We start from the raw sequence: 15,839 nt of genomic DNA on the forward strand, positions 1-15,839 counted from the left end.
TCGTCACCTCCACAGCATCCCAGCATAGTCAGGGGTGCCACAGACAGTGAAATCCATTAATTCGCTAAATCTTTAAGTACCTACTGTGTGCCGTGCACAGAGGGGCTGTGGATACAGCAGCAAACACAAGAGACCAAAATTCTGCTTACTTTCTGGTGAGGGAGATAGATGATGGGCAAGTTAAGTGAGTAAAAATATAGCGGGTGTTGGATAAGTGCTGTGGAGAAAAGTGGAGCAGGGAAGTGGGTAGCTGGTGGGATGACAAGGAACAAATTCAAATAAGGTCATCAGGGGAGGTCTCTCTGGGAAGACATCTGGGCAAAGATCTGAAGGAGGGAAAGGAGGAAACCTGGAGCAGACGGAAGGGGAGAGCCAGGTGAGGGACGAGGCCAGGGAGGAAGATCACAAGGGCCTTACGGGCATGTAGGTCTTGAGCTTATAGTCTGAGTTCCCAGGACTAGGGCAGTCAAGGAAAGCTTCCTGGAGCAGGCAGAGACATTTGTTTGGGGCCTTGAGGCAAGTCGGATTCTGGCAGCTGAAGATGGTCAGAAAGGCAGTACCATTGGATGGTTAAAACTCCCCTTTTGGACCCAGACCCAGGTTCCATTGATGGTTCCCTGTGAGACTTCGGGCAAGTTCTTTAGCCTCTCTGAGCCAGTTTCCTCATCAGCAAAACGGCAATAATTCAAATCCCTACCTCCCACGACGGTGGACAGGATGAAATGAGGCAGCACAGACCCTGGCCCACGGCAGGTGCTCGATATGTGTTTGCTGGTGTCCTGGCAGGAGCATATCCCTAGGAGTTCCCTAACAGGGTCACCAGGCCAGGCCCCATCCCCCCTACACTTCCTACTGGCCTCTAGCCCTCCAAGTCCAGTTTGGTCCAGACACCCAGGTTAGGAACTGCTAGGAGGTGGGGGTCTTCCTTAGAAGGAATCCAGAATCTTACTATCTACAGCCTCCCCTCCCACCCCAGGACCTTTGCACACGCTGTTCCTACTGCCTGGGGCACACTTTCCTTCCCATCCCCTTCATCTGATTACTTCCTAGTTGGATGTCAGCCTAAAGGTCACCTACGCCAGGGCAAATATCCCTGCACCCCACCAGGGTAGGCACCCCTGCCTCATACTCTCACAGTCCTGGACTTTTTTCTCTCTACTTTTATCACAGTCTAGTGTGATATCTGTCCCTGCCGCTAGACCAAGAGGCCGTGTCGGTCTTGTTCAATGTAGTGTTCTTGGTACAAAGGAGGCGCTCAAACTGTAATAGTCAGCAAAAACCAGAAGTCTCGGTTTCAAATTGCCTGGTTCAATCCCCCGTCTGTTATACGTAAGGCATGCTGAGGCCCAAAGAAGGTTAAGGGGCCTGCCCACACAGCACAGCAGCTCTCCCACCCAAGCCTGCTCTCTTCCCAAGGCACCCGAGGAATTGCTCACCCTCCTCTGCCCCTCGGCCCCCCAGGGCTATACCTGCCACCTCCCCGGGTTAACGGTGAGCCGGCTCAGAGAGGAAGCACCGGGCTGAAGCACGTTTAATTTTAATTTAGGAATCGGTTAAGACTGCGGGCCTGCTCAGCTCTGGGTTGTCAATCAGCCTTCCTCAAGGCTGCATCAATTAGTTTAAAAATATTGAATGTAATTTTGCCTGACACAACATATTGCAGCTACTGCAAAATATAATTTATTTTAGAAGAAGAAATAATTAAACTAATTTGCATGTCAGTCAGCTGAACTGAAATGCCAAGGGAGGGGCGTGGGACCCATGGGGGATCCAGCCTCTGGACACAGCACCTGCCACTGGGCATTGGGTGAGGTCAGCCTGGGCCTCGGTCCGAGCAGTAGCTGCGTCTGGATGGACAAATATTCAGGCAGCAGGAGGGCCCACTGGCATTGCATCTAGACCACGCACTGGACTTAAGAGTCGGGAGACCTAGGACCCAACCTCAGTTCTGCCACTGACTTGCCTGTGGCTTTAGACAAAGTCTTGCCCCTTTCTGGGCCTCAGTTTCTCCATCTACAAAATGGGTTTAGGGAATTCCCTGGCAGTGCAGTGGTTAGGACTCTGTGCTTTCACTGCCGGGGCCCGGGTTCGATCCCTGGTCGGGGAACTCAGATCCTGCAAGCTGTGTGGCGCGGCCAAAAATTAAATTTTAAAAAAAAATGGTTTTAACAAGACCTCCTCTATGGGTTGTTTTGAGGGTCCAATGATGTCATAGATAAGAAAGTTTGTTATAAATTGGAAAATCCTGCACAAAGAGGAATGTTACTTAATTGATGGATTTCTTATTTTATACTAGAAACATTTAAGTTGGTAAAAATTACGCATTATTATCAATTATTACAAATGATGCTAACTGTGATCGGGAGGGGTTTGGAGGAAGCCAATCAGAGGCGAGATACCCGGTTGGACCTCCCCCAGCACCTGCCAATCACCCCTAGGCAGTAGTTTGCAACACTTGCTATTGATACGTATTAGATTCACCTGGAGCTGTTAAACAAACCGTCAACGGGCTTCCCTGGTGGCGCAGTGGTTGAGAGTCCGCCTGCCGATGCAGGGGACACGGGTTCCCTGCGCGTCCGGAGCCTGTGCTCCGCAACGGGAGGGGCCACAACAGTGAGAGGCCCGCGAACCGCCAAAAAAAAACAAAAACAAAAACATCAATGACCAAGGCTTGGGCTTAGAACATTTTAAAGGCTTCCCAGGTGATTCTAATAGCCAAGTTGAAGACTGCCACGATGTCAAGAGCACAGGATGCTGACTTAGGGCTGGACCACAAGCTCTGGGGGGTCCAGACCAGCTCCCAATTCAGGGGTCTGTGGGATAAGCTCTGTAGGTGGCAACTTTAGCGACGTAGAGGCACACCTCTCGGCTGCCCTGCCTCTCAGATCTGCCAAATCCTCACGCCAAAAAGGATTCAGGGCCTTCCCAAGAGGTGATCCATGACATTTGAAAGGAGGAGATAGGACAACAGCAAGACGGTAAGGTAAGGATGTTCTAACTAATCTTATTGTGACAAACATTGCAATATCTACATTTATTTTACACCTTAAACTTACACGGTGTTATATATCAATTACATCTCAATAAAGCTGGGGGAAAAAAGAGGTAGGAGAGGCCCAGCAGAACCCAGAGGAATGCTACAATAATGGGGGTCTCACCAGCAGTGGACCCAACCCTCCAGCAGAGTGTCTGCCCACTGAGGATCTTATCCTACTCTGAGGTCCCCCTTCTGCATGGCCCCATAGGACCCTGTCTCTCCCTCCAGCCCTGCACACCCCACCCGCTGCAGGGGAGGGGCCCTGGCCACCCCCTACCCTCCTTCTGCCTCAGTGGGGAGAGAGGTGCCTGATCCTGACAGCGGACCTCAACCTCCCCTCCGAAGCACCCCCCGGCTGGCTGTTTAAGTTCTCTGGCAAAACACTCTTGAAAATAACAGCTCACCCGACATTCCCAGTCACGACTGCCATCTCCCACCCCCAGAAAATCCCCCACTAATCGCTGAAGCAGCAGATCTGGGTGAGCTGAGAAGATAAGGCGCCCCTGCCTAAGGGGAGCTCCAGAGGGGAGTCTGGGTCTGAGTTAATTAAGGACTCCCCCCCTCCCCCTGCTTCCTTTCCCTGACCCCCGCAGGAGGTGGCTGCACCTGCTTCCCAGTCTCCATTTCTCTTTTTATCAGCACAGGAGCAGCTGCAGTCGGCATCCAGTGGGGCCCTGAGTTCAGAGAAGGAAGCAGCCGCCCAGCCCCGACTGGCCCCCAAAACTCATGGGATTCCTGGCTGCCTGGAAGCTTCCAGGCTGCCCCCAAAATAGCTCCCTGTCAGCCGGGTCAGAGACCCAGCCTTCAGGTCACCGCTTGGAAGCGGGTAGTTTCCTCTCCCAGGGGATGTCCTTGATTTCACTGGCGGGTAGAACATGTCAGTAATGAACTCATGGCTAAGATAGCCAAGGACAGGGCACCAGTAAACACTCAGGGGTCTGGGTGGGGGGCTATAAAGGGCCAACATTCAGGGTGCTTCTCGGATGAGGTATCCCAACAGCCTAGGGTCACTGAGTGTCATTCAAGGATATCTGTTGATTTAACAAATCCTTATGTAACACTTACGTGCTATGTACACAGTTTTAAGTGCTTTGCACCTATTAACTCAATTTGTCCTCTTAACCAACCTGTTACTAGTAGCCCCATTTTGTAGGTAAGAAAACTGAGGCACAGAGAGCTCAAGTGACCTGGCATGGATCACACAGCTACTAAGTGACAGAGTTGAGATTGGAACCACTTGGCTCCCAAGTCCTTGCTCTTAATCTCTATGCGCTGTTCATTTTCCAGGTGTGGAAACTGATACCAGAGCGGGTCAAACACTGTGTCAGAGACAGAGCCATGCCTGAAATTCAAGACTCTTTCTGTCTAAATGTTTCCAGGCTTCATTCATTCATTCAACAAATCTATTAGAACCAGCTCTATGCCACATCCCACAATGCTGGGGACCCAGGGATTAATACAACAGAGGCCTTGACCTCAAAGACATTGCAGTTGGAGGAGTGGGGACTTTGTGGCTTTGCTGAGGACCTTGGCAAAGACCCACCTCCAGTGGACTTGTCTTGCCCTCTCATGATCAGGTCTTAAAAGAGCAGAGACAGCTTTAGTTGTCAGCTGATCAATTCTTTAAACTTCAGCATGTTTTTTAGTTTCCCTTATGCAATATGGGGATAGAAATTGTACCAAACCATAGGATTTCTGCAAGGATACCTGAAATAATGGATACGGATACTCCAGGAGAAATCTGTGCACTCCACGGTGATGGAATGGAGATGGCAATGTTGATTGTAGTGTTGTTGGAGGTGGGAGTGGGGGGTGGTGATGTGATAGTGATGTGGGTGATGATGGCGGGGGTCATGGTAGTATTGGTGGGGCTGGTAATGGAAGTTGTGGTAGAGATGGTGGAGATAGTGAATGATTGGTGATGATGGTGGTAATATTGATGATGGTGGCCACAGGGGGGTGATGGTGGTGGTAAGGGTGGTGAGAGTGATGGCCTTAGTGTTTGTGATGATGGTAGAGATGGGGAAGGTGGTATTAGTCAATGCAGTGGTGGTGGCGGCAGCGATAATTCTAATGGTGATGGTATTGATAATCTAATGGTGATGGTAACAGGAGTGGTGATGGCATTGGTGATGGTGATAGTGGTGAGGATGGTGATGGTGGTACTGATAGTTATGTTGGTAGAGGTGGCAATAATAATGCTAATGGTGGTGATGGTTTAATGGTAGTAGTGGTACTAGTAATGGTGATGGTGAAGGTAGTAATGGTGGAGATGGTGACGGTGTTGGTGATGGTGATGGGGTGGTACTGGTGATTATGGTGATGGAGGTTGTGGTGATGATGCCAGTGGCACCAGTGCTAATGGCAGTGGTGGTGGTGGCAATAGTGACAGTAATGGCAATGGTTACAGTAGTGATCTAATGGTGGTGATGATGATAGCAATGGTGGTGGTGGTGATGACCCAGTTAGTTAGCCAGACATCCTTGGTCCTGGTCCTAATATGAGCTTCATCAACCCACAGATCTCTCAGTGTGACCTCACTGCCTACTCTTGTCCTAGCAGTAGATGGGGGGGGGTTGTCTAAATCTCACACTTGATGCCTCCCACCCTACGGCTGTGCTCTTTTTACAGACAATCATGCCCAGCTATCCCGGGCATCCCTAAGGATCCGAATCCTGGATGTGAACGACAATCCCCCAGAGCTGGCCACACCCTACGAGGCAGACGTGTGTGAGGATGCCGAGCCAGGCCAGGTAGCACTGAGGGGCTGGGGACTGGGGGTCGCTGTCAGGACTGGCCAGGACACCCTCTACTCAAGCCCAGAGTGGGCTTGGCCTCACCTCCGCTCCCTGCCCCCTCCTCACCCTTCAGCTCATCCAGACCATCAGTGTGGTAGACAGAGACGAGCCCCAGGGCGGGCACCGCTTCTACTTCCGCCTGGTGCCCGAAGCTCCCAGCAGCCCTCATTTCTCTCTGCTCAACATCCAAGGTGAGTTATCTCAGAAAACCAAATCCTAGGATCCGTGGAGGGAGGGGCTTAGCCTCCCCAACCCCTTCCCATATTACAGAGGCGCCCAGAGGGCCAGCGGTGGGTCCAAGATCACACAGAAAGTCTGAGCCAAGCTGGAGACGTTACCCAGCCTGCGAGCCAGACCCTGAGGAACAAGCAGGAGGTGGGTTGGCTGAGTGGAGGAGGGCTTCCCAAGGATAGAGAATGGTAGATGGAAAGATACAGAGGGGGAATCCATGAGGAGTGGGGCAGTGGCCCAGCACCCAGGGTGGAAAGAGCCCCTGATCTAAGTGAAGATCGGAATAGCCACACGCACACACTCCCACCCCTCCGTTTACAAAGTGCTTTATCCCACTCGCGTTTCTCTTTACATCCTCACGGTCACCTTGGGAGGTGGTTTTCTTACCCCTCCCCCCATTGTGCAGGTGATGAGACTCTAAGAGGATAAGGGACCTACCCAGGGTCATATAGGGAGTCAGTGGTGAGGCTGGGACTCAAACCCACACCTATCTCAGTTCCAATGTACTTCCTGCTTGCTACCTTGAAAGCAAACTGCCCCTCCCATCCTGAGCTGATCCCATTGTGAGACCCACCCCTGCAAGTTCCCCTTCAGTGAGAAGTTGAGGTCTGAACCTTTGAGGAGTAGACTGGGGGACAGGGTGGTCAATGGACTGGGAGTGAGGGACCTGGGTCCCAGCCCAGGCTCAGTTGAAGGCTTTCTATGCAACCCTAATGCCTGCCTCAGTTTCATCATCTGTAAAATGGGGCTGAAGATGCCGGCCAGGCAGCTAGGTGGTCCCAGTGAGATGTGGGTTACAGAGGTATATTGTCAGTACCTAGAACATGGCCTTTCCTTCATTCAGCAATTATTTGTTGACCATTTATTGAAATACAGTCCCTACATGTCAGGCACTGTTCTAGGTCCTGAAAATGCAGCCGCATGCAAGACAAAATCCCTGCCTTCATGGAGTTTATATTCTAGAGAGGGGAAACAGAAATTAAACAAATGAATATTATGATGGGGTTAGTAAGTGGCTGGCAGGGAGGAATAATGCAATCTTCACGAGTCTGGACTTTGTTCTATTCAGTGCTGGACCCTGGGTGCCTGGCACATAGTAGGTATTCAAAAATATGTGTTAGGGAATTCCCTGGCAGTCCACTGGTTAGGACTCCAAGCTTCCACTGCAGGGGGCACGGGTTTGATCCCTGATCGGGGAACTAAGATCCCGCAAGCCACGCGGCGTGGCCAGAGAAAAACATATAAACAAAAGCGCGTTAGACAAAACAGGAGGAAATAAAGCAAGGCAAGAGTAGAAGCTGTTTTAAATAAGGTGATCTAGGAAGGCCTCTCTGAAGGAATCAATAGTGAGTAGGGATCTAAAGGAAGTGAGGGGCTGAATGATCCAAGTGCATGAAACAGCAAATGCAAAGACCCTGAGGTGGGAACAGGCTTGGGACGTTCAAGACCTGCATAGTTGGGGTGAGTGAGTGACAGGACTGGAGGAGATGCAGTCAGAGAGGTACTAGGGGCCAGATCACATGGGTTCCTTCTGATCCTGTTCCAGGTCTGGTATCACCCCCAAGACCTTGACACCCCTTCCCTCAGTGGCTTCTGAAGCCAGACCCATCTGTATTTCCAGGAGTAATATTAAAAATATTTAACAACCAGTGCAGCTCAGATAATCAATCAGAAAGGACCCTGGTCATAAATAATCTGGAGTAGGACCATGGAGCCTCTGCTGAGCCAGGCCTGAACCCCTTAGTGACTTGGTCGTGTTAAAGTTGGGGGTGTGCTTGAGGGAGAGCCTGAGGCAGCAGGGAAGGACTTGGGGGACTCAGAGTCATGGCTATTTAAACCTCTTTGGAAGTAGTTCAGCATTTTAAGAACTTTTAACGACTAGTGCTGCCCTGATTGCTCACTGTGGCAGTGGTACCCCAAGCTGAGCGCCGGAGACACAAATAGCCCTGGACTGACCTCACCAAGTTCACAATCTTTCCAACCCGAGGGGCCTGAGGTTCTGCCCCAGCTGCCTCTCTTTGACGGGGGATGGGGGCTGGGGGCTGGGTTGGCCACCAGGGCTCCCATCCGGCGTGACCAGCTGCGTACAAGCCCTGGGAGCAAGGCCGGCAGCAGCGTGCTGAGGCCGGCACTGCCAGGAAAGGGCTCCTCCTCCAGTCCCCCGGCCCCTCCCACGGTGTGCCAAGCCCCCTCCTCCTCACCATATAAATATCCCAGTTGACAAACGGCTACCCCAACCCATCTGTTTCTTTGTACAAATTTGTAGCCAGTTTGGAAACGTGATTTATAAATATTGCTTTTGCAGCCAGGATTGACACTGATGTATGTCAGGCCAGATGGATGAATGCAGTGCTGGGCGCAGATCCTGCCTAGAAGGGTGGGGTAGGGGCCTGGGGTGGCCACTGGCTTCCCCAAATGAAGCCAGCTGCTGCCCAGGAGGGCAGCTGAGAGGGAAAGACATGGTGCTCAGGGATTTCCTCTTATGGGGTGAAAGAGTAGCAGGAACCAGAGCTCTCCAGACATATGGTTCCACGACCAAAGACAGCAACCCTGAGAAACAAATATGTCCTCTCCTCTCCTCTCCTCTGTTCCTGCTTGGGAATTAGAGGCTGAGTCAGAGCCATCCACTCATTTTTCAAATCTGTCCACTTCTCTGTGCCTCCACTACCACTCTTATTTCACATCTAGAACACACAGTAGCTTCCTAACTGGTCTTCCACATCCACTGTTGTATTTTAGATTAGAGGCTCCCTTGCTTAGAAGGTAGGCTTAGCAAAGGCAGGGACCATGTCTGTCTTGTTCACTGCTGTATCCTCAGGGGCTAGAATAATCCTGACCTGTAGAGGGTGTTTAATTAGTATTCGCTATTGAATAGAGGGATGATATGCCACTAGGTTGCTTCTTTGCCCATCAATCGATGGCCTCCTGTTGCCTTTAAGAAAATCACCCAATTCCTTACCATGGCCTCTAAGACTTGCTATTATGAGCCCCTGCCTCCCCCTCCAGCCTCTCCTTGACTCGCTCTAGTCATCATCCTTATCCCTCCAGCCGCAAAGGACTGCTCTCAGTTCCCTGAGTTCCTATGCCTCTTCTAACCTCAGGACCTTTGCATGGACTATTCCCTCCCCTAGAATTCATTGTTCAGGGCTCACAATAATATCATTTCTTCCAAAAAGTTCTCCCTGATCCCCCAGACTGGTCAGATCCTCTGTTAGATGCTCTTCCTGTACTTTTCCTTCTTAGCACTCACCATGGTTTGCAATTGTACACTAAATTGTGAGCTTATTTGATTAACCTTTGTCCCTCGCATCAGAATACAAGGCCAGATCCAGGACTATGGTTGATTTAGCTCCCCATTATTCCCCACCCCCCATGACTAGCATGGTGCCAAGCACAGAGTAGTTACTCAATAAAGATTTATTGGATGGATGGACGGAGGATTCGATGGGTGGCTGGAAACGGTAGCTATGCCACCAATTCACGGGATAAATTCAGACAAGTCCCTTCTCTCTGAGCCTCAACGTCCATGTATGTAAAATGGGAATGATGTTACAACTCTTGGTGGTTGTGAGGATTAAACATTTCTAGGTATTTAAAGTATCTACCCAGTCCTCGATACATAAGAAGTATGCGGCCAGTGCAAAGGAGCCCCACGCCGTTCCTTCTTTTCCTCATCTTGCCCTTGAGCCTTTCTTTCCCAGGGGAAGGCAGATGTTGTCACAGCTCGGTTGACTCACCCTTTGGCAGGAGGGCTAGAGTTCAAGCCGGAGCTCGAGGAGCTGACCCAGGACCACCAGTTACCCTAAAAGATGTGGTTCATTCAAGCATCATTCTTCAAGGCTGGCTCAGTGCCAGGGAAGAGACAGGCACACGCTACCTTAACACAGCATGACAAGTGCTGTAACAGAAGCGTGCGTGGCGCCTGCACAGTCAGAGCAGGGAGGGGGAAGCCATAAATCCTTCCTTCCCAGGGAAGCGTAGAAAGGAGGCCACAGAAAAGAGGTGACATTTAGCTGGAGCATGACGGATGAGGAATTCGCCCAGGCAAGAAAGTGGAGAGGGTGTTCCAGCTAGCAGGAACTTAGTGAAAAAAGGCAGGGCAGCCTAGACAGAGCGCGGGCGTGGGGTGTAGCACGTGGGGGTGGGGCATGAAAAAATTAACAACCAGCATTCACGCAGCATTTCTACGTGTTAGGAACTGTTCTAAGGGTTATGTGCTAATTACACTGTTTAATCCTCACACCTACGTGATGCTATTTTCCTCCATTTCGGATGAGGAAACTGAGATCCAGGGAAGCTAAATGAGTTTCCCAAGCTGGTAAATGACCAACTCAGCATTAGTTATTAACATTTTAATGGAAACTTTCAAAGATGTATACAAGTAGATAAAATAACACAATGAACTCCTATGTGCCCATCACATGAGCTTTAACCCATGACCAGTCTTGTTTCAGCTGGACCTCCAGTCCACTTCACAGGTGTGCCCAAGGTCACGAGTCGGCCCTTCCAAGGGCTCTTCTTCCTGCATTGTGTTCATGATGGGGAAGGCCAGGCAGGCGCACTGAATTGGGGGCTGCGGGGAAGAGGCTGAGTTAACTGGGACCGCAAAGCTGGGGAAGGGACCCAGGCTGTCAAAGTCTGAGGTCAGGGAGACCAGCCTGAAGCCTGCGAGGGCAGAGAGAAGGACTCAGGAGGGAGGCCTGGGCCCCCAGCGGGAAGCGGGACCCCTTTTGTGGAGCTGGCTGTCAAGGATGGGAGCAGCAGGGAGCTGGGCTCTGAGTACTTCTCGACTACCGCATTGGCAGCCACCAGAATGACAGAGGGTCAGTGATGGCCTGGCCCATGCAGGAGAGGCGTGGAGGGGTCACCGGGGCGGGGAGCCCGTGCTCTATACCCACCCCCCGAGTCCTGACTGGCACTCCCAGCACGAGGCCGAAGCAGTGCGATGAGTATGACTCATGTGAGTTCACTGTTCCCTCTGGCCATTATGCATCAAAAGGAAAGAGACTGGTGAGGTGACCTTGGTACCCTGGGGCGTCCCCATCAGGCCCCAAGGGGCATGTCCCCGGCCCTCCAGGCTCAGCTCTTAAAGAGACTCCTGACAGAACCATGCCTCGGCCAAAGGCAGGTGCCAGCCCGTGTTCCCCGTCTTCTCTGATGACCCAGAGCTTGTCAGTGCCCAGGAAGCCACAACGCAAGGACCACAGGACCCCAGGATCAGGATGCATTGGACAGCTGGGGTGGAATCTGAGAGAAAAAAAGGCTGTTGAGACAAAAGGCAAAAACAATTTTCTTGATATAGCCGGGGACAGGACCTTGGCACCACTGGGGACAAAATCTTGGAATAGCTGAAAACAGAATTTTGAGACAGCTGGGAATAGAAGCTTAGGACAGCTAAGGACAGAACTGAGGGCTCTATGGCTGGGGACAGGACCTTCAGGCAGCTGGGGGCAGAATTTGGGGAGAGTCGGTCACAGAATTTTAGGAGATCAGGGAATAGACCCATGGGTCAGCTGGGAGACAGTAGCTGGGGGCAGAGTGAGGGAAATCCCGAGGTGGAATTGGGAGGTGACTGGGACAGGGGAGGCCGAACCCAAGTCACACACCACTCCGTTTCTTCGAAGCAGACAATACAGCCGCGGTGCACACGCAGCACATGGGCTTCAACCGGCAGGAGCAGGACGTGTTCTTCCTGCCCATCCTGGTGGTGGACAGTGGGCCGCCCACGCTGAGCAGCACGGGGACGCTCACCATCCGCATCTGTGGCTGCGACAGCTCCGGCGCCATCCAGTCCTGCAACACCACGGCCTTTGTCGTGGCCACCTCCCTCAGCCCTGGAGCCCTCATCGCCCTCTTGGTCTGTGTCCTCATCCTGGTCGGTAAGTCCACCAAGAGCCAGCCCCCCCCCCGCCCGACTGGCCCCCATCCTTGGGCCCTGGATGTCCTTCCTGAGGTGCCTCCATGGGGGTCTCACTTTCCCTACCCATCCTAGGAAGGGCTGGCTCGATTGATGTCCAGGTTCTAACCTGCAGCTCCTACGAGAAGCCTCCTAAGTACGGAGCAGCCCTACCACCAACTCCAGAAGGTGTCAGCCCCCAGCTGAGACTAAGTTCATGCTGGCCAACCCTCTACATGGCCCAAAGTCTCTCTAATTTTGAAAAACCAAGCCTATTTTTTAACATTCTCTCATGTCTATTGTCCTATTTTAGTCTTCATGTAGTACTTTTAGTAAAAAAAGGGCTCTTGGGAACCTCACAACCCCTCAGCCAGATGTATCATCCCCATTTTTTAGATGACAAAACTGAGGCTCAGAGTCGTTAAGTGGCTTGCAAAAGGGGACCCAGTTCATCTTCTGACTTGAAATCAGGTCTTTTCACCCTGTGTTCCCTGCTCCTTTAACTACTCCACCTGCTGGGAATCTAAACTGGGGGCAAGACTTTGAGGCAGCTGGAGTAAAACCTTAAGACACTTGGGGAGGGGGCAAAAATCTACTCAGGTATCAGTTCCACCAGCAGCCAGTTGAACCCCCCAGAGTGTCCCCAGGGAAGAGGTCAATTTTTTCAGGAGCTAAACTGGATTCAGGTGGCCGCAATGCCGCCTCTCACTGTTAAAGCAGAAAGGCCTCACCTCAGTCCTGACTACTGGACAACAGTCAGAGCTGGAGGAACTCCAGGGAGGGCCAGATGGCAGGTCCCAGGTTTGCTCAGTTCCCTGGGAGATTCAGCTGCCTCCCACGCCTCACCACCCACCCCTGGGACCTGCGGAGGTCCTGGGCAGGCCCCTCCTAGCTGGGAGCCCCCCCCCTCCTCTCCACTCCCCAGCCCGTGGCTCAGAAACCCTTTTTCCAGAGGATGCACTTTACAGCGGTTTCATTTTCCGAGGCAGTGCAAACAAATTTCTGCCTAATTGCCCACAAACGAAGAAAGTGCACATCAGTGCTCTAAAGGTGACGGGCGGAATCACTGATCAGGCCTGGCACATCTGTCTCCTGCCGCCCGCGCTTCCCACCATCTGCTCTCACGGGCACCCCCCTCCGCAGCTCCCGGCCTCCAGCTTCAGAAGCCGACCATCCATCTTTCCCACTTCTCTCCTGACACCTTTCCTCCCTCCCAACCTGTCCCTGGATCCCACCTCCTTCCCGGTCATGATCCACCTTGTTAGGTCGTGAGCCAGCACCCTGCCCCATGGCCCTCGCAGCTGGTTCTGCCCACTGGCCTGGCCTGAGCTGTTTGGAGCTGCAAGAAGAATCCAGTGCCTGAAAGGATACCCAACACATGTCTGTCCATCCATCCACCCACCTATCCATTTAATTCTCTCATTTGCTCATCGGTTCCTAATTTATCCGTCCAGTGAGTACCCCCACCCATGTGCTAAATTATTCTAGGCACTGGGATTCATCAGTGAAAGAAAGATACAAAAAGCCCTGAGTAACTGGAAAGTTGGGGTTGCCATCGCTGAGACTGGGAGACTGAGGGTGGGAAGGGGGAAAGATTATTCTTTCAAATTTGGACACATTAAGTTTGAGATTCTCCTGGTCAACCCCGGGGACTTGCTAGAGAGGAAACTGGATGTACAATCTAGATTTCAGGGGAGAAGTCCAGGCTGGAGACTGCAATATGGGAGTTGTCAGCCTCTAAACGGAATTTAAAGCCACGAGACAAGGAAAGCGACAAGAGAGGGGGTGTGGAAAAAAGACCAAGGACTGAGTCCTGGGACATCTGATGTTAAGAAGTCAGAGAGGAGAGGAGAAGAGAAGCTTGCTTATGAGGTTGAGAACGAGTTATCAGTGAGGTGGGAGGAAGAAGAGTATGCAGAGTCCTGGGAGGCAAGTGAAGAAAGCCAAAAAGATCTGCTCATCCTTGCATCACCCAGGTCTCCATCCAATTCTTCATTCAGTCATTCATTCAACAAGCATGGTTCTCTTGCTTACTGCATGCCAGGCACCACTCTTGGGGAACGTTCCCCAGGTCCCCGAGGGCAGTTCACAGTGTGTATTTTGAGGCGGAGTGAGACTGACATCTTAACATGGCAGGTCTGTGCTATGAATGAGCAGTGACTTTCAAACCTGAGCTGCCTGGGCATTACCTGCAGGCCTTATTGAAACAGGCTGCTGGGCCCCACCCAGTAGATTTAGGACAGGACCTGAGAATTTGCATTTCTAACAAGTTCCCAGGAGATGCTGATGCTGGTCCAGGGTCCGAACCAGGGGATAGAGAGGAACCCCTCATCAGGGGAGCTTGGAGGTGATATCCTGAACCCGGCCTTGAGCTCTCAGGGAAGGGCTCCTGCAGGAGATATCTGGACCAGAGACCCAGAGGGCGAATAGGGTGATCAGGGCTTCTGGAGTGGACAGAGGAGGGCAAGGGTGAAAGAGAGGTCAGGGTCAAGGACATTTCACTCCCCCCAGACCTCAGCTGCCCCATTCCCATCGCCACCCCCCAGCACCCAGAGACCTCAGGGGGATGTATCTCTTCATAGAGTTAAGGATGGAGACCTCAGAGTTTGGGTCCAGCCCTCAACACCCATGAAATCTCTTAACACTGCTCTCTGTCCCCACCCCACCCCCAGTGGTGGCATAGGCTTGATTTGCACACCTCCCAAGATGGGCAGCTCACTACCTATCCAGATAGCCAGCTACGGTCTGACTGTGAGAAAGGTATTGTTGCACAGAAATCTAGGAAATTTGCATGAGCATTTAGGCTGAGCCAGCTCTGCTGGGGAGGAGGGGAAGGGTGGTCCCCGGACTGCCCTGGGGGGGCGCTGCCCTCACGCGCCCCCTTCTGTCTCCCGCACAGTGCTGGTGCTGCTGATACTCACCCTCAGGCGCCACCACAAGAGCCACCTGAGCTCGGACGAGGACGAGGACATGCGGGACAACGTCATCAAATACAACGACGAGGGGGGCGGCGAGCAGGACACCGAAGCCTACGACATGTCGGCACTGCGAAGCCTCTACGACTTCGGCGAGCTCAAGGGCGGCGGCGACGGCGGCGGCGGCGGCGGCGGCGGCGGCGTGGGCCCGGGCGGGGGCCCGGGGAGCCCCCCGCAGGCCCGTCTGCCTTCGGAGCACCACTCGCTGCCGCAGGGGCCGCCGAGCCCCGAGCCGGACTTCTCGGTGTTCAGGGACTTCATCAGCCGCAAGGTGGCGCTGGCGGACGGGGACCTGTCGGTGCCGCCCTACGACGCCTTCCAGACCTACGCCTTCGAGGGCGCGGACTCGCCAGCCGCCTCGCTCAGCTCGCTGCACAGCGGCTCGTCGGGCTCCGAGCAGGACTTTGCCTATCTCAGCAGCTGGGGTCCCCGCTTCCGGCCCCTGGCCGCCCTCTACGCCGGCCACCGCCCAGAAGGCGAGGCCCCGGCCTCCTAGCCCACCCTCCCTGCAGCCCAGGACCCAACTGGACCCCAGGACAAAGCACGTCCCCTGCTCACCCCCTTCCCCCAACCCTCCCAGGGCGGCGGGACAGGAGGGGGACCTTGTTCGGGCAGCGGACTCCCCGACGGCATCCCTCCCCTGGGGGGGCGGGGGGGCGGGGGGGGGGGTTGGGCAGCTTTTGCCCAGAAGTGCGGGAATTATGACCAACATCATTAAAACTGCAGCGAGAACGGGCACTGCGTGGCTCTGGGGTTAGACAGGGAGAGAGGGTGGTGTGGATCCCTCCTGGCTTAGGGGAGAAGCTGGGGGGAGGATGCTGCAGAAGTGCCAGCCCAGGAATGCCCCATCAGCGTTAAGAGGAAAGAAGGGCTGTTCGTTTACTAAGCGCCTACTGTGTGCT

The 15,839-nt window shown here is 53.1% G+C and overlaps 1 protein-coding gene across 1 annotated transcript in view; it reads left to right on the plus strand.

Annotated features, from left to right (window-relative positions):
- Positions 1–15,583, plus strand: part of CDH22 (cadherin 22) — a 124,374-nt gene extending 108,791 nt beyond the window's left edge. The window contains exons 9-12 of the mRNA XM_060032676.1: positions 5,669–5,790; positions 5,909–6,026; positions 11,694–11,945; positions 14,862–15,583. Coding sequence (XP_059888659.1) covers positions 5,669–5,790; positions 5,909–6,026; positions 11,694–11,945; positions 14,862–15,433 — 1,064 coding nt within the window. The 3' untranslated portion in view covers positions 15,434–15,583. The remainder of the gene's footprint in view (positions 1–5,668; positions 5,791–5,908; positions 6,027–11,693; positions 11,946–14,861) is intronic.
- The last annotated feature ends 256 nt before the right edge of the window (positions 15,584–15,839 follow it).

Source organism: Delphinus delphis, chromosome 15, assembly GCF_949987515.2.
Source record: "Delphinus delphis chromosome 15, mDelDel1.2, whole genome shotgun sequence".
Taxonomy (NCBI): domain Eukaryota; kingdom Metazoa; phylum Chordata; class Mammalia; order Artiodactyla; family Delphinidae; genus Delphinus; species Delphinus delphis.